The 27,057-nt window shown below is 41.3% G+C and overlaps 1 protein-coding gene across 1 annotated transcript in view; it reads left to right on the top strand.

The window, feature by feature from the left end:
* The window catches only part of LOC116272729 (SHC-transforming protein 4-like), a 101,537-nt gene that overhangs the window by 37,387 nt on the left and 37,093 nt on the right, over positions 1-27,057 (top strand). The window contains exon 2 of the mRNA XM_031661500.1: positions 2,622-2,692. Coding sequence (XP_031517360.1) covers positions 2,622-2,692 — 71 coding nt within the window. The remainder of the gene's footprint in view (positions 1-2,621; positions 2,693-27,057) is intronic.

Below are 27,057 nucleotides of genomic sequence, written 5' to 3'. Positions count from 1 at the left end.
AAGGGATGAGACGGGGCCAGGAACTCCAGGGTTTAGAGGTTTATAGTAACGAGCTTGTTTTGATCATAGATGCCAGGAGTTTCACCTGGTGGAGGAACATGATCTGATCAATCTGTTTTGAAGAAACCCTGTGGCAGAGTGTGAAAAATGTAGGTGCTTGGTCACTTTTTCAAAAAGTGTGCACTGATAGGCCAGTTGGTATCACCTTGTCTTCAGTCGGTGATTTACAGCTAAAGGGAAAGGCGATACCCACCTCTTCACCAACAGGGCCTCCTGGAGGTATTGGAGGGGATCCAGGCCTGCTCCCCAGCCTATGTGGGGAGTCCACTCTTTCCAGGGCCAGGAGTGCAGGAAATAGGGAAGCAAGACCTAGGCTCTGGGGCGGAAGAGGGCATTGGAAGGCACCAAAAGCCAGAGCAGTCAGTGAAGACATATGGACAATCTTTTCACACCACCGGGACGTGAAGCTTGGATGCTTGGAATCTCCTTTCTTGACAGTTCTGAGATGGGCTTTCTAACCTACTTCCTATATCTAGCTTTCTTCTCCTAATAACCCTTATGGTTGAAGAGAAATCTCTAGACACCACTTTCTTAAGGTACCCAAGGCTTGGGAAGTTAAGAGTGATGGGGACAGAGTAAAATATCCAAAATGTTTCTTGTATCAGTAGTAGAGATTCCAAGAGGAGTGTAACTGAGTGTGACTAACAGGAGTCTCTTCCCAGCATCAGGCTCCAGGCAGCACTTGGTGCATTGAGGAGTTCTATCTGCACAATCTGCTCAGAAATACTATTATACAGCAGGACGTGGTGGCTCATGCCTATAATCCCAGCACTTTGGGAGGCCGAGGTGGGCAGATCGCTTGAGGTCAGGAGTTCAAGACCAGCCTGGCCAACATGGTGAAACCCTGTCTCTACTAAAAATACAAAAATTAGCCAGGTGCAGTGGTATGTGCCTGTAATCCCAGCTACTCAAAAGACTGAGGCAGGAGAATTGCTTGAATTTGGGAGGCAGAGGTTGCAGTGAGCCAAGATCGTGCCACTGTACTCCAGCCTGGGTGACAGAGTGAGACTCCACCTCAAACAAAAAAAAAAAAAGAAAAAGAAAAAGAAATACTATTATACAAGAAGTGTCTGGGCAGGTTCCCCCTCCCCACCAGCTCCTGACATCTTTTGACAGTGCTTTTGCCATTCACAAGCATAGAGAGGCTGGAAAGCCTCCAAAGGAAAGCTAAACAGGAAGCATATCATTTCCAAGGAGCCAACAGATCACTTTCAATTGGAACTCTTAGCTCTAGTAACATTTGTAAGGCAATTCTCAAATAAGCACTCTCCCTTATCAACCAAGCTCTGCTGGGAGGATTGACTCTCACAGCCTCACCTGGCAAAGCTACACAGAAGACTACTAAGTCCACGTCCCTAGGCTGAATCCTCTCAGGACTCCAGAATCCAATTTTCAGTTGCCAGCCTGTTATTTCCTGGATACCCTACCAGTGCCTTAAGTCAATGGCTCCCAAACCAATTCATCATCTTCTCTTCTCCTGGCTTTCCTGTTTCTGTTGATGGCATCACTGTTCCCTCTGCTACCCTGGCTGGAAACGTCTGAGTGAGTCATCCTTGACTCATCCTTCTCTCTTATTCTCCGTATCAAATCAACTGCCGAGTTCTGTAGTATCTGTTTCCATGATGTCACTTGAATCTGTCCCCTCTTTCCTATTGACACCATCCCTCTTCAGTGTGGGCTGTCATTACTTCCCTCGCCACAGGATCATCCTAACTTATTCCCTCACCATTAACCCACCTTCATACTGCCGCTGACTTAAGCCTCCTCCAACACAGATCTAATCGCATCATGCTGTTGCCAGCAGCCTGCCATGGATCCTCACTGCTGCCACACTAAATATAAACCATCTTTCAGCTTTATAAGTCACAATTCCTTTTGCAATACATGGTGTTCAAGCTAACCATACTCATCACTGATGCGGCATATGACTTTTGTCCTTTCAGGAACCCCCTTAATATTTAAATCAGCTGCAAAGGATGATAAGATCTTATATTACTAAGTTTGGCATTCTATGCATTTATATGCTTGTTCTATCCACTTAGATTTGACATTCCTGTATTCTTTATCTCACTTTTATTTTTGCTTCCTCTACTATTTGGGCCTTTCTATGTACCAAGCGTTGTTCTAAAAGCTTATTTACATGTAGGAAATAATTTCACTCTTCTAACAATTCCTATTGTATCCTCACTTTACCAGTGACAAGACTGTGAGGCTCAGAAGTTAACTTGCTGAGGTTCCATAACTAAGAAGTAGCAGAGCCAGGATGCAAAGTCACATGATCTGGCCCCAGAGCCCATGCTCTTAACCACTGAACCCATATTGGTCTTTGTTACTTGTGTTATCTATATTATGGTTCAGATTTAACTGGTGTTTTGTAATTGAATTGAAGCTTTAGGTGTGTGTCCATTAATAGTCAGAAATATCAATGGTAGGCGGAGGGTACAAATGTAACTTGATAGCAGAAGCTGATTTTAGTTGCTTCCCCGAAAGTCATTGTGAAGCTAAGAGACAGCTTCTTGGAATTTTTGTCCTACTTCTTCTTTTTTTTCTTCTTATTCTAGTACATGGGCTGTATTGAAGTGCTGCAATCAATGAGGTCACTGGATTTTGGAATGAGAACCCAAGTTACAAGGTAAGAAGCCAAAAATGGGAGGGGCTTTGAGGAGTATGGTTTAAAGTCACAATAATTTCTCCCACGGGAATTTCATGCAAACCTTCCAAGTCATTAGACACTTTTATTCATGTGACTGGAGCATAGAAGTTTCGTCCAGTGACCTTCAATGAGTGGCTTGATCTCATTGTGTGAAAGATTTCTCAAGTGTGTGGCAGTGCATCTGTGTTTCATGTAAGGGCGATTAAAATGATACAGTCTACAGAAATAGCTGGTTTCCCAGGTACCAAGAGTATTTAAAATTATGCCTGGCAGGAAGCGTTTACAGAATCAGACCTGTCAAGGAGGTAGCAGAAAATCAAACCAAGTAAGACTTTCAACGTGAGAAAGCCCAAGCTTTGCCCAAGCTCTTCCTGACGTGAGAACCTGCTTATTCCTTGTCTAGTTCTCCCTGCTCTGTGTACAGTGAGCCAAATGGAACAGTGGAACTGGGGAAGCTTTACCCAGGGTGACCCCAGGGAACTTAGGGGAAGAAATCAGAATCCTTGTTATGTGGAGCTCAAGTCAGAAGCAGAAATACATGGCATGGTTCATTAAAGCTAAGCCCAAAGCAAGGATGGAAAGAAGGAGTGAGTGCAGACTGGCAACTGGAAAAATGTGAGGTGAGGGAGATGAGGTAAGAGGACTGGGTCGATCTGAATGGTTCAGAACGAAGACTTGGGCATCCATTGGATGTGGTGCCAAGGTGTGTCTCAGGGGCATGCCACATTAGACCCGTGCTTGCAGGCCTCCTGTTCTGAAGGTGAATGTTGTCATGTAGAAAATAACTCTCCCTAATGCTCATCTCATGAAATTCTAGGCCTAGAAAAAGAAGTGTCCTGTGGTCCAAAAATTTAGGGAAAGGAGCCACATCACTCTTTAGGAGACTACAGTATACCATAGTATATTGAAGACTCTGAGCCTGGCGCAGTGGCTCACGCTTGGAATTCCTGCAACTCAGGAGGCCGAGGTTGGAGGATTGCTTGAGACCAGGAGTTCAAGACCAGCTGGGGCAACATAGTGAGGCTCCATCTCTACAAAAGTAAAAAGAACATAGCCAGGCACGTTAGCATATGCCAGTAGCCCCAGCTACTCAGGAGGCTGAGGCTGGAGGATCACTTGAGCCCAGGAGTTCAAGGCTTCAGTCAGATATGATTGTGCCACTACACTCCTGTGTGGGTAACAGCAAGACCCTGACTCTTAAAAAAAAAAAGACCGAGAAGTCCTATGCTGCTGTAGTTGAAAAAAACTCTACCCCTCAAAATTTTCTTTTTCTTCTCTCTTTTTTTTTTTTTTGAAATGGAGTCTTGCTCTGTCTCCCAGGCTAGAATACAGTGATGCAATCTCGGCTCACTGCAACCTCCGCCTCCTAGGTTCAAGCAATTCTCCTGTAGTGCCCAAGTAGCTGGGACTACAGGCGCATGCCACCATGCCCAGCTAATTTTGTATTTTTAGTAGAGATGGGATTTCCCTATGTTGACCAGGCTGGTCTTGAACTCCTGACCTCAGGTGATCCACCTGCCTTGGAATCCCAAAGTTCTGGGATTAAGGCATGAGGCACCGCTCATGGCCTTACTTCAAGATTTTCTAAATGTATTGGGCCTAGGATCCTTTTCTCATATAAAAGAAATGTACATCCAAGGGTTCCGTGAAATGTGCCTTAGGAAATGCTGATTTGGACTCTCTGCCTTATGATGCATTCAAATCTGCCTTTCCAAACCTCTCTCAACCTATCCTTGGTATTTCCTCTGGAGTCAAACATATTATATAATCCTGTGTTTAGTACTCTTGGTACCTACATCAGTTACTGGCACATGGCAGGGGCTCAGTGGATATTTATTGAATAAATTCATGGTTCCACCTGACTACACTTCCAGTATTTGCAAACAGCTACATTTCTTCTCCTCTTTAAATCTTCTCTTACACATTCTCAGTACCTTCAATTACTCTTCAAATGACATGGTATCTAGACTACTTTCCAAACTGTTAGCCTGTTGGTGGACGTATTTCAGGGTTTACTCCATTTTGATGATTCTTAATCTTGAGACAATTTTTCTTCCAATCCTGAGCAGGCTACAGATGAGAGAAAGAGGGCTGATACCCTAGGTGGGCACAGGACAAAAGAATTCTCACTGTCCTAACCTGAGAGCTATGGTCTGAATATGTCCCCTCAACATTTATATATTGAAACTTAATTCCCAGTGTGAAAGTATTAAGAGGCAGGGCCTTTAGGAGGAGATTAATTCATTGGCCAGAGACCTCATGAGTGGGATTAGTTATCTTATAAAAGAGGTGCAAGGGAGCTGTTTGCACCTTCTACCACGTGAGGATGCAGCAAGAAGCACCCATCTAAGAAGCATTGTGAGCCTTCATCAGACACCAGATCTACTGGTGCCTTGATCTTGGACTTCTCAGCCTCAAGAAGTGTAAGAAATACATTTCTATTATTTATACATTATCCAGTCTGGGGTATTTTGTTTTAGCAGCAGGAATGGACCAAGACACTGAGGATGACTAATTTTCTGTTCATTCACCCATTCATTCATTGATTCTTTCTCTTTCACTCGAATGTTTATGGAGTACCCAAAAAGTGCCTGAAACTCTTCAAGCATTAAAGATCAAGCAGTGAATAAGACAAAGCCTCTGCCCTCATGGAATTTGCATTGTTACTGGGGAAACAGACTATAGGCAAGGAAACAGATAAATAAGCAATATACTTTTAGGTAGGAAGAAGTGCTTATTTACTGCAACAATAAAGCAGGAAATGAGGATAGAGATTTCGGTGGTGGGTTTTTAAATTTTATTTTATTTTCTAGTTATAAAATATTGCATGTTTACTTAGACGATTTGGAAAGTACAGAAAAGTGTGAAAGAGAAAATTACTCAGAATCTTTCCTAAAGAGTGTGTTTATTATCATTCTGTGTTTAAAATCCCTTTCCAGTATTTTTTTCTACACATGAGCTTACAAAGAATTTTACACAAAATCTGAACAACATTATATACTAAGTCTCCCATATTGAGCAATTTCCTGTTACTAAAGATTCTAAAGCATGTTTTACCATGGTAAAATATACATAACAAGATTTACAATTTTAATCGTTTATAAGTGTATAGTTCAGTGGCATTAAGCACATTCACATTGTTGTGCAACTATCGACACCATCCATCTGCAGAACTTTTTCATCTTCCCAAAGATGAAAAACTGTACACATTAAACTCTGTACCCATTAAACAGTAACTTCTGGCTGGGCGCGGTGGCTCACACCTGCAATCCCAGCACTTTGGGAGGCGGAGGCAGATGGATCACTTGAGGTCAGGAGTTCGAGGCCACCTGACCAACATGGTGAAACCCCGTCTCTACTAAAAAAAATACAAAGATAGCCAGACCTCGTGGCACACACCTGTAATCCCAATTACTTGGGAGGCTGAGGCAAGAGAATTGCTTGAACCCGGGAGGTGGAGGTTGCAGTGAGCCAAGATCACGCCATTGCACTCCAGAATGGGCAACAAGAGCAAAAAATCCATCTCAAAACAAAACAAGACAAAACCCTGATAACTTCCCATTTCCTCTTCCTCCCCAGCTCCTGGCAACCACTGTTCAACTTTTTGTGTCTGTGAATTTGACTGGTCTAGGTACCTTATAAAAGTGGAAACATACAGTATTTGTCCTTTTCTGTCTGGCTTATTTCCTTTAGCACAATGTATTCAAGATTAACTCATGTTGTAGCATGTGCCAGAATTTCATTCCTTTTTAGGGCTCAATACTACTCTATTGTATGTCTGTACTACATTTTGTCTATTCACCCATCAGTCAATAGACATATGGGTTGTTTTTCTAAAATTTTAATGACTGCATAATATTCTCTCCTCCTCTTCCTCCTTCTCCTCCTCCTCCTCCTTCTTCCTCTTCTTCTTTATCTTCTTCTTCCTCTTCTTTCTATATAGAGACAGGGTCTCAATATGTTGACCAGGTTGATCTTGAACTTCTGGGCTCAGGGGATCCTCCCACCTCAGCCTTCCAAAGTGCTAGAATTATAGGCATGATCCACTGTGCCTGGCCTCTTCTACTTTTCATCATTATAAGTAATGCTGTGATTAACATTATCTTGATTGTATTTCCAAATTCTAGAATTAGGATCACTAGGTCGAGCAATATAAATGTTTTAAAGATTTTTGATATGTATTGCTGGATGGCTCTGCAGACTATTTGTACTAATTGATACCCCCTTTTCCCAGGCATTTATCTATTTTTATCTACTTAATAAAATCTCTGTAAACTTCTAAGTCTATATTTCCCTATTATTTCATAAATAGTAAAAGGTGGACTGCTTTTTTTCCCCTCTGCTATGAGGATTCAGTTTATGTCTAATGTACACAGCCAGGTGAAGATGTCTGGTATGGTATCTGGATATTGTTTCTTGTAGATGTGTCTATACATGATTCAGGCATGGCTGATTGTGTTCTGAGCAGTTATGGAAGCTCGAGGGTGGTGGTCTTTTATTTTTAGATTTGGTGGTCAGGAAGTCCTATCTAAGAAGAGGACATTTGAGCTAGGGCCTGAATAAAGTAAGGGATCCAGCCATGAAAGTGTCTGAGAGAAGAGAGCTGAAGGTGGAGGGAAGATGGCCATGGACATCATGGGTCCATGGTGGCAACATTCGGGCAGGGAGTTTGATAAAAATGTGAGAGAGGTCAGGCACGGTGGCTCACACACCTATAGTCCCAGCACTTTGGGAGGCCAAAGTGAGAGAATCACTTGAGTTTTGGAATTTGAGATCAGCCTGAGCAACATAGTGAAATCCCATCTCTACCAAAAATAAAGAAGAGTAGCAAAAGCCTGTAGTCCCAGATATGCGATAGGCCAAGGTGGGAGGATCACCTGAGCCTGGAAGGTCAAAGTTGCAGTGAATTGTGACCACACCACTGCACTCCAGCCTGGGCAACAGAGCAAGACTCCATCTCTAAAAAAAAAAAAAAGAAAGAAAAAAAAAAAATTAAAATAAATTTTTAAAAGAGTGTGAGAGGGTGTGCATCTTCTCCCAAGAGTAGATGCAAAAACATTCAGTGGTCACCAACTCAGGAGGGGGAAAGGCTGACTGGAGGGGAGGATCAAGTTTTAAAATGTCCTATGGTGTCAAGTGGTCCTACTTGAAGTCTGGAGATTCCAGCCACCAGTAGACTGGGGACCTCATCCACGGTGGGCCTTGAAAGCAGTGAGGCTGATTTCCAAGTGCCAGAGCCAAACATCAGTCCCTTGCTTCAGAATCCTGTCCCCGTCCCAGCTTCCTGAACTATTTCCCTGGGGCTTGTTGAATTTGAAATGCTGTGACTTGTGGCTGCTTGAGTGTAGAGCAGACCTGGCACTCCCTGACCCAGTAGGGAGAAGGAAAAACCCCATCTAAGAAGGGTAAATTAAAAAAAAAGAGAGAAGGGCCGGGCACAGTGGCTCACGCCTGTAATCCCAACACTTTGGGAGGCTGAGGCGGGAGGATCACAAGGTCAGGAGATCGAGACCATTCTGGCTAATGCAGTGAAACCCCGTCTCTACTAAAAATACAAAAAATTAGCCGGGCGTGGTGGCGGGCACCTGTAGTTCCAGCTACTCGGGAGGCTGAGGCAGGAGTGAACCCACGAGGCGGAGCTTGCAGTGAGCTGAGATCACGCCACTGCACTCCAGCGTGGGCGACAGAGCAAGACTCTGTCTCAAAAAAAATAAAAGAGACAGAAGATATAAAATAGATTATCTCTCACTTTAAAGAATTAGCAAAAATCAAAATTTGTTGAACAGAAAAAATATATTGTGAAATTCACCTCTGACTTCCTTAAATGGTGAATTCCTTGGTGTTTCAAATAACGTTTGGTATGGAAATAAATTACTTTCACATTTTTTCTCAGGAGCTCACATATTGCTGAAAGAGAGGGTGATCTTTGAAACTCTTCTTTGAAACTCTAGGTCTTGAACTAAATAGGACTATGAGCTAAATGAAAAGACTTTATGAATGTAAAAAAATTTAAATAAAAAAGTGGAAACGAGTCAACAGTAATGTTTAATGATAACATCTAAGACAAATGGTAACAAAACAACCTGAACAGTGGTTGAACATCAAAAATACATTGCAGTTGAAAGAAGAAAGGAGAATGACAAAAAAGGAAAAATCAGAAGGAAGAGAAGTATTTGGGAAATTGGGTGGGAAATAGAGGTTGTTGAGACAGTGGTCCATATGGCCTTGAGAAACACACATTATTGAATGAGCCAGTTTAAAGTCAAGGTGAGAGGATGTCCTACGGATACTGCACTCAAATAAAATATTCCCATCCAGTTAACATATGGGGGATTTGGGTGGGAGGGAGATGGACGGGATCTTCTGTTGTGTTTTTTCAAAAAAATTTTCCATGGACTAAGTTAGGATTTCACAAGAAAAAAACTGTATTTTGTGTGATCACAGCTATCTCTAGACATTGACATATCACCAAACAGAATAATTCAGGTGTGAATGCTGACAAACTGGTGTGAGTAATTACCATTACAAATACAAACAATTGGAGGCTGATGTCTCACTCACTGTAAATATCTCACCTTCTTTAGATTCCAAATATCAGGGAGACAGCGATGTGAAATTCCTGGTAATAGAGGAGGAGCCATGATTAAGAGTGAGCCTTTGAAACAAAGGAGAAAGAGCAGAATTCTTGTCTTGATGAGGAACCTTTCTGCCAACCATTTGAGGGCTGAATCCACAGACTTAGAACACAGAAAGTACTCAAATAAGAGCAGAGGAAAATAAAAAGACAAGAGGCCATTGACTTCTTTAGCCATTCCCCGGATCTCACTCCTTTCAAAGCTCTCATCTTGCTTCCCTACCTTGACTCCAGATTTAGTCCCTGGGGGAGCCACTTGAGTGGCTTTTACTGTTGTTCCTCCACTAATTCTCACCCAGGCATTCATCCCCTTGACTGATTCTGGACCAGATCTCAATTTTTAATAATAGAATATTCAATGCAAAAGGGCAAAGGAGGAGGTTTTTACTGATAGTAAAGAGAAACAAGATCATTAGGAAAACAAAGGTTTCTAGCCACGGTTGTCTTTAAAATGTCTGGAACTCTATCGAAAGGAAACAAGAGAAGAGAGAAAGTGAAGATCATGCTAAGAATGACACTGCTATTTAATCTCTCCTATAAAAATGTTCTCCTTCACGCCTGTAATCCCAGCACTTTGGGAGGCCGAGGCGGGCGGATCACAAGGTCAGGAGATTGAGACCACGGTGAAACCCCGTCTCTACTAAAAATACAAAAAATTAGCCGGGCGAGGTGGCGGGTGCTTGTAGTCCCAGCTTCTAGGGAGGCTGAGGCAGGAGAATGGCGTGAACCCAGGAGGCGGAGCTTGCAGTGAGCCAAGATCGTGCCACTGCACTCCAGCCTGGGCGACAGAGCGAGACTCCATCTCAAAAAAAAAAAAAAAAGTTCTCCTTATGTTTTTAAAAACACAGTTAAAGAAAATAAAATGACAACAACAACAAAAACAAAAACACACCTGACCTAAATCAGGAATCTCACACACACACACAAGAAATCAGGTCACTAAAACCTAAAGCTCAGCTTCCTTCCCTCGAGTAAGCATCCACATCAAGAAAGAAGAAAAAAAATCTTCCTTCTCCTCTAAGGATGGCTACCTCTTTGTGTCTAGGTGGGAACCTGCCTCAAACGCTGAAGGAGGAATAGACACATCAGGGTAAACCCAGTAAGTGGAGCTGGTGAGAAAGGGCTTGCCTTTCAACCCTGAAGAACAGAATACATTTTGATCCCCAAGGAAATTGCAAAGGGAACGTTTAGTTCATCATCACAGTACATAATTCACCCCGAGGGGCAGCGCACACCATTGGCAGGAGGGACCTCCAGATCACTGTCTTACTACACTGTACTCTTCTGATATTTAGTGCCTTACACGTGTAACTTGTATTCAGTAATAAAATCAGCCAGGCTCCCAGCACAGGATCTGTCCAAGCCAGGCTTACGGGGCAACTAAGAAGCAGTGGCTTGGAGTGGGTTTTCCTCCTTTGTGTGATTGCCACCTGGGGGTCGGTGAAGGAAAATGGGGAACTGTTAAAGAATGGGTGGCAAGTGCTCCCTTTTGAGGTCCTGGCTTCAGATTCATTTTCTCTAGCTGATCTCTACCTGTGCCTGGTGGTGTATCTGTCCTATTCCATTCTGTGAAGGAAGAAACCCTGAGTGGTGTTTTTTTTTGTTTGTTTGTTTTTACTGATGCTATAGACAGTAAGGAGGCACTCTGGGTGATTTGCTACTAGCTAAAGCAACAAGGAAACAGAGATCATCATTCAGAAGATATTGTAATTGGACTAATTTCCTGTGTATAATGTTATTGCTGCTGAGCAGTGATTCTGCAAATTTCATTCACTATGTTGAAAATTTTGATTACTGGGCTTCAACAGGACATTAAAGGCAGTGACAAATGCCTTTAATGACAAATGCATACTTATGGGTGTGTGTGTGTATACGTGTGCGTGTGTGTATGTGAGCAACCATCAGCTGCAAAGCAGATTCAAGATGCAGCTGAACAATTACATAAAGTCTTGTGCATGTGGTCTCAAGAAACGTGAACTCTAGAAGGAAAAGCATTCTGGAGAGGTCAAGTATCTGTATATTAGGTAGCTAAATTAAGATATGTTTGTTTGGAAACAGGCTGGCATTTGTCTAAATTTTCTGAGGATTGCAGGAACAGGATTAGTTACAGCAATGCATGGATAAGTGAGAGTATCTCCGCTAAGCCTTGGAGTAGTTGAACAACATATGGTACGTGGATTCTGTGTTGACTTGTTGCAGTTTGGAGTAGGATTGCAGCCACATGTCATGTGAAATAAAGACCACCAGAGAGGGAGATAAAAGGCCAAGTCTATTAATTTAGCAGGCAAGGGAACACTCCCCAGTGAAGAAATTTACTGAGAAGAGTGTTAAGGAGAAAAAAATCAGGAGTTTTAAAGTTCTAATTTATAGTGATTGTGCATAGGATTGAAAACAAGCACTGTAGCTAAGGCAGAATGTCCACGGTTGGTTAAAACAGGTTGCGTTGTTCATTGGTCAGGAAAGGGTGTTAAGACCCCCACAACGGTCTGCTGTCCCAGGGTCAAGGTTCATGGCCTTTATCAGCTGATTAGAACAATAAACCATGCAATAAAACATAACATCCAAAGATGATCTCCCCTCAGCGAGCACTGGTGTCAGTGGAAGGAGGATTTCCTTTCACACACGTGCAGATGTCAGGAAGCCTTTGCTGGAAATCTGATGTTGTGTGTGAGTGTATGCACAGTGACCACCTCTTCTAGTTTCAGGTTTCACTGCTCTCCAGTTTTGCCCAATCTAAGATCTCACTTTTCAGATACTTGAGATAACTGAAATGGCCAACTAAATTCCTTTTAGAAGACTTCAAAGAACTAGTCATTAAAAAAATAATTTCCAATCAATTGGGAATGGTTCTGATAGCATGACAAAGTCAAATGCAGACAGAGAGGGTATGAAAGTCAACTGTACCTTTTTGCTCTGTCATTAGCCCAATGTCGTTCACATAGCAGGCACATAGTTACTATTTGTTTGAATAAACAGGTGTAAAGTCAAGAAACATAGCTGCTAAGGCAACCCGCGGAATGGGAAAAAATATTTGAAAATCATATATCTGATAAGGGATTAATAGCCATAATATGTAAAGAGCTCCTATTACTCAACAAAAAATAAAGAACCCTATTGGGCAGAGGACTTGAACAGATGTTTCTCTGAAGAAGGTATACAATCATATGCATAATTCCTCTTATATGGGGTACCTACCGTAGTCAAATCCAAAGCAGGAAGTAGACTGGTAGCTGTCAGGCAGTAGGGGAAGGAGAGAACGGGGGAGTTACTGTTTAATGCTTATAGAGTTTCAGTTGGGGAAGATAGAAAAAGTTCTGTTCTGGAGATGGATGGCGGTGATAGTTGCACAACATGAATCTGCTTAGTGCCACTGAGCTGTATGCTTAAAAATTATTAAAATGGTAAATTTTGTATTGTGTATATTTATTATATATTTAAAAGTGTAGTTACTAGATGAGTTATATTTCTGGAGTACTGAAGTATTCAATATTGTATACATTTTATTTTTTTAAAAGGGTGCAAAGCAAATAAGAAAAGGATAATTGAGGCTTCAGGGCTTAAGTTTCTAGCAGGTCACACAGCAAAGAGAATTTGGTAAGGAGTGTGTAGTGGCCTCTTGTAATTTCTTGACAGGGAATCCCAACCAAAAGCCACACTGGCAGAGAGGAGCTGCGGCAGAACAAGACAATGAAAGAGTAGCTAATAATAGCTAATGTTTGTTAGCACTGCACAGAGCTTCTGCAACGCAAAATCACCCCGAAAGGAGTGATTTCCCCTTTTACAGAAGGGAAAGTTAAGGCTTAGAGAGGTAAGTGGCCATTCTAAGACCACATAGCTGTTTTGCGGGGACTCACACCTATGTACTCACACTCCAAATCCCTACCACACTTAATGTTTCCTAGTGAGATTGCTTTGGATTGAAACTAAGAAATGGTTCTTGTGGGCTGTGAATGAACTAATGTGGGAGACAATCAAGCGAAAGGGCTCAAGTCTTTAAAAAGCACACCATCACGCCGGGCACGGTGGCTCATGCCTGTAATCCCAACACTTTGGGAGGCCGAGGCAGACGGTTCCCTTGAGCCTAGGAATGCGAGACCAGCCTGGGCAACATGGTGAAACCCTGTCTCTACCAAAAATACAAGAATTGAAAACCAGCCATCTCGAGAGGACCCACAGACCCTCTGAAGGAAGCAGATTGCTCCTGCAGGACCCAGGAGAACCCCCAAAACTGTGAGTGCCCCAGATGCGGAAGTGGGAAAGGGACACCATCCGCTCCTGAACAAACACACCCACTGGAGAAGCCAAAGATCTGTTTGCGGGAGAAGTTTCCAACTTTACCTGGAGCTGAGTCAGTTTGGAGAGCTGAGCGAAATACAGGGGTAGAGGAAGCAGCAGAAAGGCCCTGGGAGCTCGCTGGACTCCCTAGCAGGCCAGTCCTGCCTGGAACCACAGGGATCCACAGGAGGGTGACCAGAGGAGCAGGGGGTAAAACTCTACAGGGAGAAGGAATTCTCTAGTTGACCTTTGTGACAATTTGAACAGGGTGAGAAGCCTCCTGGCCAGAACCTGGGGCAGGGCACAAATCTGGTGCGCAGACTTCACATGTGGGGAAAGAATCAAGCCCTTTTCTTTTGCAGCTGGGAGGCGGGTAGCCTGGAGCTGGGGCAGGTTTTCAAGCCCCCATCGCTCTCCATCTAGAAATGGACTGGGGGCTACTGGGGAGAGCACGGTGGGAATTAAACCAGACCTTCGGTTTGCATGGGAGCTGGGTGAGGCCTGTGACTGCCAGCTTTCCCTGACTTCCCTGACAACCAGCATGACTCAGCAGAGGCAGTGGTAATCCTTCTAGGTACACAGCTCCAGTGACCTGGGAACCTCACCCCCATCCCCCACAGCAGCCATAGCAAGACCTGCCCAAGGAGAGTCAGAGCTCAGACATGCCTAGCCCCACCCCCACCTGATGGTCCTTCCCTATCCACTCTGGTAGCAGAAGACAAAGGGCATATAATCTTGGGAGTTCTAGGGCCCCACACACTGAGGGCTCCTCTCCACACTACTATAGCTGATACTTTCTGGAAAGTGCCACCTCCTTGCAGGAGGCCAACCAGCCCCAAAATAGAGCATCAAACCACCAAAGCTAAGGACCCCCCATGGAGTCCACTGCACCTGTCCCTGCCCCCAGTCCCCCAGGGGAACAGACACTGGTATCCATGGCTGAGAGACCCATAGACGGTTCACATCACAGGACTCTGTGCAGACGACTTCCAGAACCAGCCTGGAGCCAGGTAGACTCACTGGGTGGCTAGACCAAGAAGAGAGACAACAATCACTGCAGTTCAGCTCACAGGAAGCCACATCCATAGGAAAAGGGGTAGAGAACTACATCAAGGGAACACCCCGTGGGACAAAAGAATCTGAACAACAGCCTTCGGCCCTAGACCTTCCCTCTGACGGAGCCTACCCAAATAAGAAGAAAACAGAAAACCAACCCTGGTAATATGACAAAACAAGGCTCTTCAACACCCCCCAAAAATCACACTAGTTCACCAGCAATGGATCCAAACCAAGAAGAAATCCATGATTTACCTGAAAAATGATTCAGGATGTTAGTTATTAAGCTAATCAGGGAGGGACCAGAGAAGGGTGAAGCCCAATACAAGGAAATCCAGAAAATGATACAAGAAGTAAAGAGAGAAATATTCAAGGAAGTAGATAGCTTTAAAAAAAAGGAACAATCAAAAATTCAGGAAACTGTGGACATACTTTTAGAAATGTGAAATGCTCTAGAAAGTCTTAACAATAGAATTGAACAAGTAGAATAAAGAAATTCAGAGCTCAAAGACAAGGTCTTCTAATGAACCCAATCCAACCAAGACACAGAAAAAAGAATAAGGAAATATGAACAAAGCCTCCAAGAAGTCTGGGATTATGTTAAATGACCAAACCTAAGAACAATTGGTGTTCCAGAGGAAGAAGAGAATTCCAAAACCTTGGAAGACATATTTGGGGGAATAATCAAGGAAAACTTCCCTGGTCTTGCTAGAGACCTAGACATCCAAATACAAGAAGCACAAAGAACACCTGGGAAATTCATCACAAAAAGATCTTTGCCTAGGCACATAGTCAAAGACGAAGGAAAGAATCTTAAGAGCTGTGAGACAGAAGCACCAGGTAACCTATAAAGGAAAACCTATTAGATTAACAGCAGATTTCTCAGCAGAAACCCTACAAGCTAGGAGGGATTGGGGCCCTATCTTCAGCCTCCTCAAACAAAACAATTATCAGCCAATAATTTTGTATCCAGTAAAACTAAACATCATGAATGAAGGAAAGATACAGTCCTTTTCAGACAAACAAATGCTGAGAGTAGTCACCACTACTGCTAAAAAGAGCTCTAAATCTTGAAACAAATCCTAGAAACATATCAAAACAGAACTTCTCTAAAGCATAAATCACACAGGACCTATAAAACAAAAATACAAGTTAAAAAGCAAAAACAAAACAAAAAAACACTAAGTACACAGGCAACAAAGAGCACGATGAATGCTCTTCAATCTAAACCTCACATTTCAATACTAACACTGAATGTAAATGGCCTAAATGCTCCACTTAAAAGACACACAACTGCAGAATGGATAAGAACTCACCAACCAAATATCTGCTGCCTTTAGGAGACTCACCTAACACAGAAGGACTCACATAATGTAATGGGTTGGAAAAAGGCATTTCATGCAAATGGATGCGAAAAGCAAGCAGAGGTAGCTATTCTTATATCAGACAAAATAAACCTTAAAGCAACAGCATTTAAAAGAGACAACAAAGGACATTATATAATGGTAAAGGCCTTGTCCAACAGGAAAATATCACAATCCTAAACATACATGAACCTAACACTGGAGCTCCCAAATTTATAAAACAATTACTAATAGTCCTAAGAAATGAGATAGACGGCAACACAATAATAGTGGGGGACTTCAATACTGCACTGACAGCACTAGACAGGTCATCAAGACAGAGAGTCAACAAATAAACAATGGATTTAAATTATGCCTTGGAACAAGTGAACTTAACAGATACATACAGAACATTTCATGCAGCAACTGCTGAATACACATTCTATTCAACAGCACATGGAACTTTCTCCAAGATAGACCATGTGATAGACCATAAGACAAGCCTCAAAAACCTTAAGAAAATTGAAATTATATCAAGCACTCTCTCAGACCACAGTGGAATAAAACTGGAAATCAACTCCAAAAGGAACCTTCAAAACCACATAAATACATGGAAATTAAATAACCTTCTCCTGAATAAGCATTTGGGTCAAAAACAAACTCAAGATGGAAATTTAAAAATTCTTTGAACTGAACAACAATAATGACACAACCTATAAAAACCTCTGGGATACAGCTAAGGCAGTGCTAAGAGGAAAGTTCATAGCCCTAAATGTCTACGTCAAAAAGACTGAAAGAGCACAAACAGACAATCTAAAGTCACACCTCAGGGAACTAGAGGAACAAGAACAAACCAAACCCAAACCCAGCAGAAGAAAGGAAATAACCAAGATCAGAGCAGAACTAAATGAAATTGAAACAAAGAAACAACAACAACAAAAACAACAACAACAAAAAACAATACAAAAGATAAATGAAACAAAAAGCTGGTTGTTTGAAAAGATAAATAAAATTGATAGACCATTAGCAAGATTAACCAAGAAAAGAAGAGAGAAAATCCAAATAACCTCACTAACAAACAAAACAGGAGATATTACAGCTGACACCACTGAAATACAAAAGATCATTCAAGGCTACTATGAGCACCTTTACACACATAAACTAGAAAACCTAGAAGAGATGGATACATTCCTGGAAAAATACAACCCTCCTAGCTTAAATTAGGAAGAATTAGATACCCTGAACAGACCAATAACAGACAAAACGGTAACTTAAAAATTACCAACCTCCAGGACCTGATGGATTCACAGCAGAATTCTACCAGACATTCGAAGAAGAATTGTTACCAATCCTTTTGACATTATTCCACAAGATAGAGAAAGAAGCATACCTTCTTAGTTCATTCTATGAGGCCAGCATCACCCTAACACCAAAACCAGAAAAGGACATAACCAAAAAAGAAAACTACAGACCAATATCCTTGATGAACACAGATGCTAAACTCCTTAACAAAATACTAGCTAACCAAATCCAACAACATATCAAAAAAGATAATCCACCATGATCAAGTGGATTTCATACCAGGGATGCAGGATGTTTTAACATACACAAGTCAATAAATGTGATACACCACATAAATAAGATTAAAAACAAAATTCACATGATCATTTCAACAGATGCAGAAAAGACATTCATCAAAATCCAGCAACACTTTATCATTACAACTCTCAGCAAAATTGGCATACAAAGGACACATCTTCATGTAATAAAAGCCATCTATGACAAAACCACAGCCAACATAATACTGAATAGGGAAACGCTGGAAACATTCCCTCTGAGAACTGGAACAAGACAAAGATGCCCACTCTCACCATTCCTCTTCAACATAGTAGTGGAAATCCTAGCCAGAGCAATCAGACAAGAGAAAGAAATAAACAGCATCCAAATCAGTAAAGAGGAAGTCAAACTGTCACTGCTTGCTGACAATATGAGATATGATCATTTACCTTGAAAACCTTAAAGACTCCTCCAGAAAACTCCTAGAACTGATTAAAGAATTCAGCAGTTTCTGGATACAAGATTAATGTACACAGATCAGTAGCTCTTCTATACATCAACAACAAATAAGCAGAGAATTAAATCAACCCCTTTCACAAGAGTGCAAAAAAAAAAAAAAAAAAAATCCTAGGAATATACCTAACAAAGCAGTCAAAAGACCTCTACAAGGAAAACTACAAAACAATGCTGAAAGAAATCATAGATGACACAAACAAATGGAAACACATCCCATGTGCATGGATGGGCAGAATCAGTATTGTGAAAACGAAACGACCATACTGCCAAAAGCAATCTACAAATTCAATGCAGTTCCCATCAAAATACCACCATCATTCTTCACAGAATTAGAAAAAACAATTCTAAAATTCCTATGGAATGAAGAAAGAGCCCACATAGCAAAAGCAAGACTAAACAAAAAGAACAAATCTGGAGGCATCACATTACCTGATTTTAAACTATACTGTAGTGCCATAGTCACCAAAACAGTGTGGTACTGGTACAAAAATAGGCACATAGACCAATGGGACAGAATAAACCCAGAAATAAACCCAAATACTTACAGCCAACTGATCTTCAACAAATCAAACAAAAACATAAAGTGGGGAAAGGACACCCTTTTCAACAAATGGTGCTGGGATAATTGGCTAGCCACATGTAGGAGAACGAAACTGGATCCTCATCACTCACTATACAAAAATCAACTCAAAATGGATTAAGGATTTAAACCTAAGACCTGAAACTATAAAAATTCTAGATAACACTGGAAAAACTCTTCTGGACGTTGGCTTAGGCAAGGATTTCATGACCAAGAACCCAAAAGCAAATGCAATAAGAAAAAAGATAAATAGCTAGGACCAATTAAACTAAAGAGCTCTTGCATGGCAAAAGGAACAATCAGCAGAGTAAACAGACAACCCACAGAGTAGGAGAAAATCTTCACAATCTATACATCTGACAAAGGACTAACATCCAGAATCTACAACAAACTCAAACAAATCAGTAAGAAAAACAAACAGTCCCATCAAAAAGTGGACTAAGGACATGAATAGACACTTCTCAAAAGAGGATGTATAAAGGGCCAACAAACATAGAAAAAATGCTCAACATCACTAATGATCAGGGAAATGCAAATCAAAACCACAATGCAATACCACCTCACTCCTGCAAGAATGGCCATAATCAAAACATCAAAAAACAAATGTTGGCATGGATGTGGTGAACAGGGAACACATCTACACTGCTGGTGGGAATGTAAACTAGTACAGCCACTATAGAAAACAGTGTGGAGATTCCTTAAAGAACTAAAAGTAGAACTACCATTTGATCCGGCAGTCCCACTACTGGGTATCAGCTGGTGGTGTTAGAATGGCCACTTACCTCTCTGAGCCTCAACTTTCCCTTCTATCTACCCAGAGGAAAAGAAGTCATTATTTGAAGAAGATACTTGCACACACATGTTTATAGCAGCACAACTGCAAAATCATGGAACCAACCCAAATGCCCATCAATCAACAAGTGGATAAAGAAACTGAGATGTATATATATATCTCCATCTCATATATATATATGAGATGGAATACTACACAGTCATAAAAAGGAATGAATTAACAGCATTTACAGTGACCTGGATGAGACTGGAGACCATTATTCTAAGTGAAGTAACTCAGGAATGGAAAACCAAACATTGTATGTTCTCACTAATATGTGGGAGCTAAGCTATGAGGACACAAAGGCATAAGATGATGCAATGGACTTTGGGAACTTGGGGAGAAGAGTGGGAGGAGACGAGGGATAAAAGACTACAAATCTGGTGCAGTGTATACTGCTCAGGTGATGGGTGCACCAAAATCTCACAAATCACCACTGAAGACCTTACTAATGTAACCAAATACCACCTGTATCCCAATAACTTATGAAAAAAAAAAATGTTCTCACTCATAGGTGGGAACTGAACAACGAGATCACTTGGACTCAGGAAGGGGAACATCACACACCGGGGCCTATCATGGGGAGGCGGGAGGGGGGAGGGATTGCATTGGGAGTTATACCTGATGTAAATGACGAGTTGATGGGTGCAGCAGACTAACATGGCACAAGTATACATATGTAACAAACCTGCATGTTATGCACATGTACCCTACAACTTAAAGTATAATAATAATAAATAAATTAAAAAAAAAAAAAACAAAACAATGATGAAATTCCCCTCTGAAGGAATAATCAAAGCTAGAGAAAAATTCTACATAAAATTAAATCTTAGTGTAATTAATAATAGAGAAAAATTGGAAACAAATTGAATGCCTAGTAAGGGGGGAAAGTGTCTAAACAAATTTTACAATGTTTATACAGATATAATATGAAACTTTAAACAACAGGTTGTTGATGAATAATTAATATGAAAAAATACTTCAAAATGTAAATTATGGTAAATTTATTATATGTTTTTGTTTTCTGCATTTCCAAAAACATATATCTATATGTATATTCAAAGCTTAACAACTAAAATTGAACTGTCACATAAAAAAAAAAAAAAAAAAAAAAAAACATAGACTTAGAAAAAATACAAAAATTAGCTGGGCATGATAGTGCACGCCTGTAATCTCAGCTACTGGGAAGGCTGAGGGGAGAATCGCTTGAACCCAGGAGGCAGTGGTTGCAGTGAGCTGAGCTAGCGCCACTGCACTCCAGCCTGGGAGACAGAGCACAACTCTGTCTCAAAAAAAAAAAAAAAAAAAAAAAGAAAGTAAAGGAAAAAAAGAGAGAAAGAAATCACACATCACCATGACCATTATCATTGGTAAGGTCAATCATCTGGGCCACATCTAGTTCTTAATTTTTTTTTGCATTTCCTTTCTGATTATGAAAAGTAAATCTGGCTTATTGTAGAAATGGGTACGTAGAATAAACTTTTAAAAAAGGCAAATCACTGGAGACAACTGATAGTAACAGTTTGATGTATGGTTTTTCTAATTGCATGTTTAAAAACTAAAGTGAGATCCTATGGTGCATATTAATTTGTAACATGTTTTTGCCACTTGTTGGGCACATTTTCTAGGTCATTGAGTCTGAGCAGTAATTGCTTTGATTTGAGCCTTAAGGTAGAGGGAATAATTTTCGGTTCATCTGCTTGCCCTAGGCATATTTACTTCTTGGTTTTAAGTAACAGAAAATGATTGCCTAGCTTAAGCAAAAAGGGGAATTCCTTCAAAGGATATTGGGGCAGCTCATGGAACCTGAGGAGCAGTAAACAATCAAACTAATAAAGGACAGGGGCCAGGTCTTCTGAGACCTTGGCAGCAGGAGTGCAGGTATGCTCCCATCTCTGGTTCTCTCCGTTCCAAATACTAATTCCCAGTAAATATGGCAATTGAGGCTTAACCCAGGACCAGACATCTTTAACCAGGACAGCACTGTATTGTGGCAATATGGTAATTCCATGATAATCCTGTATTGAGAAGGGGAGTGGGTAGGAAAAAGGGGATGAGATGGGGGAGTAGGAGAGGGGAAGAATAGGGGGAAATGGGGGAAGGACAAGGACAAGAAAAATCAGGTGGAAAAAGAAGCTTGTAAAATGAAGGTAATAGATACAGTAAAAAATAGATTTCCCCCTCAAAAGGAAAAGAAGACATTAGATCAATTTCTTTGTACTATTTAAATTATCCCTAAATATGCTCTACTAAAATCTAATATTTGCAAAATTGTTAATCAAATGTTTGATGTTATTATAGCGGTGAGTTAATTGTAGAACATAGTTCAATTGAGCTGTATTTTTATGTGGTGGGTAAACATTTCTAAACTTTGAGACTTCATGTATAGGTACTGTATATATTTAGGTCCCTTTTATAGGACTTCAGGCATTGTTTTAGTGTTTTAGATATTTATAGGGGTATATAAAATAGTCATAGTTTTCGTTCCATGACAAGCTGTTGGCAGTTTCTATATTTCATTTGCTGAGGAGTCCTTGGTCAGGAATGAAACTCCCAAATATAACATCTTTTCCATGGAAATTATGATCTACATTATGAAGTGGTTTCTAAAAATATGTTGTGGCTAAAAGCGGGGCCTGCTAATTTATCCATATAAATCTATAGAAACATACAGATGTGCAGATATTATTACACAAACACAGCTCCTCAATCAGGCAATATATACACATTCACTAGCCTAAGAAAGAATAGTTATATATCTGTCCATGTTGAAATATAGATGGTAATGGATGGCTTCAAGTGTTTGAAGAGAAACAAATTAATTCAGAGATTAAAACCCATGAATGTTAAAGCCTATGCATGTGTATTTTTAGCCCTGATTGCTGAATGAACTAGCTCTCTCCAGTGATTTCTTCCCAGGCCTTCTTTACCATGCAGAGTCAGATGAAAATACATTCTAGTATCTCTTGTTTGGTGGCCCCTTTTTGCTTTCCTTAAGCCTGGATTTCTAATTTTGATTTTGATAGATACGGTGGCCAGCCTCTAGTCTTAATCATTTTACAATGCAAGTAAGAATAGGCCTTTTGAACCATTGTTCCGCGAGGCACAGGAGCTGCATTTGAAAGGCAGCCTCCTGAGAAAGCTCAGTGTGCCCTGGAGGGTGTCTGGCCTGGAAGGGATTGTGTTCCCTAAGGTCTTTTTTCAGTGCAACAACCACAAGGGCTCCATCATCCATCATTTTTGGGCTTGAAGGTTTTCTTCAGAAGCCCAGTCCCTGGAGCTGGAAGGATTCAGAGCCATAGTTCCTAGGACATAGTTGGGTTGATAATTAGTTGTTGAATAACGGAGAGGTTTCTAAGCGTCTCAGGCCTGGATCACAGATCTTGAGATGACCCCCGGAGGTCTTGAAGTTTCCATGGTCACTGCTGGTTAGAGAAAAGCAGAAAAGACCTAGAGAATCTAAAACATAGGATTTGACATGCTGAACCTGGCCAAATTCCAAAACAAGGAGCTCTTGGACAAGTAGGTCAGGTCCCTGGCTCAACAGGAGAGTGTTTGGTTTATGGGTGCCATCCGTGTGTGTGTGTGTGCAGGTGTGTGTCGTGTTTAGAGACAGGATCTCATGCTATAACCCAGGCTGGAGTACAGTGGCATGATCAAAGCTCCTTGCAGTCTCAGACTCCTGGGCTCAAGTGATCCTCCTGCCTCAGCCTCCCAAGTAGCTAGGACCACAGTCATACACCACCACCACCACATCTGGCTACTTTTTTTTTTTTTTTTTTTTTTTTTGTGGCGATGAGGCCTTGCTATATTGCCCAGGCTGGTCTCAAACTCCAGGCCTCAAGCAATCTTCCCACCTCAGCCTCCCAAAGTGCTGGGATTACAGGTGTGAGCCACTGTGCCCAGCCAGGTATATTTTTGAACAAAGGAATAAAAATAAATTCCGTGAAGATACTCATTTGGATCAGACAGCCTTGGGGTCCACGAGTTGATTCAGATGAAGGGAAGGATTTTTCAATCACGTGGAACTGGATGAGCCTTAACCTCTTTCTAGTTGAAGAGATCAAACATGGTTTCAACTATTAGCGGGCTATTGAAATAGCAGCTTATTATTAATCTATAGTGACTCTTATCAACTTTGTCATCACAAAATTTAACATTTATAAGATAGATATTACTATTAACCCTGTTTTGTCCATAAGAATATTGAGACTTAGAGAAATGGAAAAATTTACCACAGTCATCTAGCAAGTCAGTAGGTGGTGGAACTGGAAATCAGATCTGCCCTGCCTCTTTTGCATTATGGGTCGGCCAAAGTGGAATAATTTTAAGGAACAAATCTTGCGGAAGTGCTGAAAGCCAGAAGGGACAGAATAGGGAAATGTTTAATCCTGGGTTTAAGATGCCAGATTCCTTGTTGGTGAGTTCTCTCTGAAAGGGCTTCATAAAGATACTCATAAATCTGTAGGAAAAGATACTTTAATGTCCTTTTGTGATTTCTAACGAGAAAAAAAATGTGTGAGACAGTAGTTCTCAAACTTTAGTATGCGAAGGCTTGTTAAAACAGAGAATGTTAGCTGGGCTTGGTGGCATGCACCTGTAGTCCCAGCTACTTGGGAGGCTGAGGTGGGAGGATCACTTGAGCTCAGGAGTTTGAGGTTGTAGTGTGTGATGATCACACACTTGTGAATAGCCACTGCACTCCAGCCTGGGCAACACAGTGAGCCCTTGTCTCTGAAACAAACAAACAAACAAACAAACACACACATAATATTGGACCCCAGCCCCAGAGTTTTTGATTCAATAATTTGCCTGTCTAATGAGTTCCAGGCAATGCTAATGCTGCTGGTCTGGGGATTGCATTTTGATGCCCACATGTGCAAGGGAATCCAGTGATTTCAAAATGAGGTCTCCATGTAATCTGGACCACAGATTACATGGACGCTCCTTATTTGTGAGCAGGTGGTTCCCCAGAAAATCCCCCAAAGCATCTGCAAGTTTTAATTGTTGTTTTGTTTTTGCTTTTAAGAAAGGAAAATGGGAATATCAGGGAATGTGAGAGCAGTGAGTTTCAACTACGCTACATCCTAAATAGCTAGAAAAAAATAATGATGTAATTCCTTTCGGGAAGAGTGAGTTATATGGGAGGCACCCAAAATTCATCAAAAACTAATCTCGCTGGGCGCGGTGGCTCAAATTTCAGTGTTCATAAATCCTGTAATCCCAGCACTTTGGGAGGCCGAGGCAGGCGGATCACCAGGTCAGGAGATCGAGACCATCCTGGCTAACACGGTGAAACCCCCATCTCTACTAAAAATACAAAAAATTGGCCAGGCGTGGTGGCAGGAGCATGTAGTCCCAGCTACTCGGGAGGCTGAGGCAGGAGAATGGTGTAAACCCAGGAGGCGGAGCTTGCAGTGAGCGGAGATTGCGCCACTGCATTCTTGCCTGGGTGACAGCGAGACTCCGTCTCAAAAAAAAAACCAACAAAAACAAACAAACAAAAAAACCACTAAACTAATCTCATCCAGAGACAGTCTTTTCATTGATAAAAGGAGAGCTTTGTGCCAAAGTAAATGCAGGACAATTGGTGCATCTCTCTACCTGCCAGGCAGATTTGTTCCATTTCCTGCTGGTATTCTCAGTAGGGAAGCTGAGAAATGCCTAATAGAGTAAGTGCACAGCTCTGGTCCCTTTAATTATATGTGATTGAGTTGTAGTTTTTGAGAGCTGCACTTACTTTAGGAAATGTGAACTGTAGTGTATGTTTGCACAATTAAAAAGTGGGTGTTTTTGATCCAGATCATGTGTCTCTTATGAGAAATTCTCTGAAAATGATTTTTTTCACTGTTGTCTGTGACAAAATAGATTCTTGAAATACATCATCTAGTTAAGTGTATGCAAGTGTAAGGGGGCCTAACTTACACTTGCAGCTTGTTAGCAGGTCTCAGGCTGGATATTGAAACAGGTTCTGAGATGGAGAGTTGAATGCAAAAGACTTACTGGGAGGGCTCTTGAAATCAACCATCAAGGGAATGAGGGAAGCAGGGCCTGGCAGAGGGAGAGGCTGAAAACCAATGAAGTCACAGCAGGCTCCGTGGGCAGTTCTGGAGCTAGGATGGCCCTTCAGAGTTGTCCCATATTGAGGGACAGGGACCAGGCCCTGGAACCCCATATTGACCAATCAGGTTGTTGGATGCCTGTTGCCACTGGGGAGGGGACATAACATGGGCAAGGCAACTTCCCCTAGAGAGCACAATTTCTGCGGAAGGAACTCAGCTCTGATCCATGAGAAGTGAGCACTCCAGCAACTGGGGAATGAATACCTCTGTCCTGAAGGGGGATTTGATTTCTACAGGGAGACAAGGGTTACACTTTGTTTTGATGACATAGAGCTACCTAACATTCATATATTGAATACATTGTTTATTTCCAAGGCAGCCTACTAGGTTTCATGCAATATCCGAAGAAAGCCAGACATGCATTCTGCTTTTATAGAAACGTATACTATCCATTACTATACACATGATAGAAATAATTTGACCTACTATATAACATATTAACTATAGCATTCCAGTTATAACACAGAGCATACTTTGTTGGGTAGTAGGTGTTGTACAAATTAGGTTAGACCGAGTTCTTTTTTTTTTTTGAGACATGGTCTCACTTCCTTGCTCAGGCTGGAGTGCAGTGACATAATCTCAGTTAATTGCAGCCTTGACCTCCCGGGCTCAAGCAATCCTCCCACCTCAGCCTCCCCAAGTAGCTGGGACTACAGGTGCAAACAAACACAGCTGGCTAACTTGTATTTTTTGTAGAGACAGGGTTTTGCCATGTTGCACAGGCTGCTCTCGAACTCCTGAGCTCAGGCGATCCACCTGCCAAAGTGCTGGGATTACAGGCATGAGCCACTGCACCCAGCCTAGACCCAGTTCTTAAAGTAGATAGCCATTATAAGGATAAAGCAATAATAATGGCTAGCATTTACTGAGGTATTGTCCAAAGCACTATTATTATTCTTACCTTTTATATTTAAGGAATTGAGACATAGAGAGCTTTAAAAACTTGTTCAAGGTGACAGAGATTGTAAGAGACAGCTAGATTTTGAACTCTGGCTATCTAACTGCAGAGTCTACTTAACTAACTTTTCCTCACTCTCTATTATTGTAAGAAAGTAGAGTTATAGATAAATTAAAGCCATCAAATTTTAACAGTTACTATAATTTTGCACTTTTGTTTATTTCTGTAACGCTTGCCCAAACACTTTGCACTGTTTCATTTACATAGTATCACTTAATGAAGTTTAGATGATAATTAAAAGGAAAAAATAATTTGTTTCCGTCTGCCTCTACTGAGTGCTGTTAGAAGAAAAGAATGGAAAAACAATAATTTACAGTGTAAAAGGAGTTCCATAATTCTTATATTGACATAGGGAAAGACCCCTTGTCTTATAATACCCAACTTCTTGTAGCAAGAAACCGAACAAGACAAAGTTCAAAATATGTATAAACAATCCTTGCAAAAGATTGCACTCTAATAAGCTTTGCACCA

This window comes from Papio anubis, unplaced genomic scaffold, assembly GCF_008728515.1.
Source record: "Papio anubis isolate 15944 unplaced genomic scaffold, Panubis1.0 scaffold176, whole genome shotgun sequence".
Classification (NCBI taxonomy): domain Eukaryota; kingdom Metazoa; phylum Chordata; class Mammalia; order Primates; family Cercopithecidae; genus Papio; species Papio anubis.
This window is presented reverse-complemented; position numbering and strand designations above follow the sequence as displayed.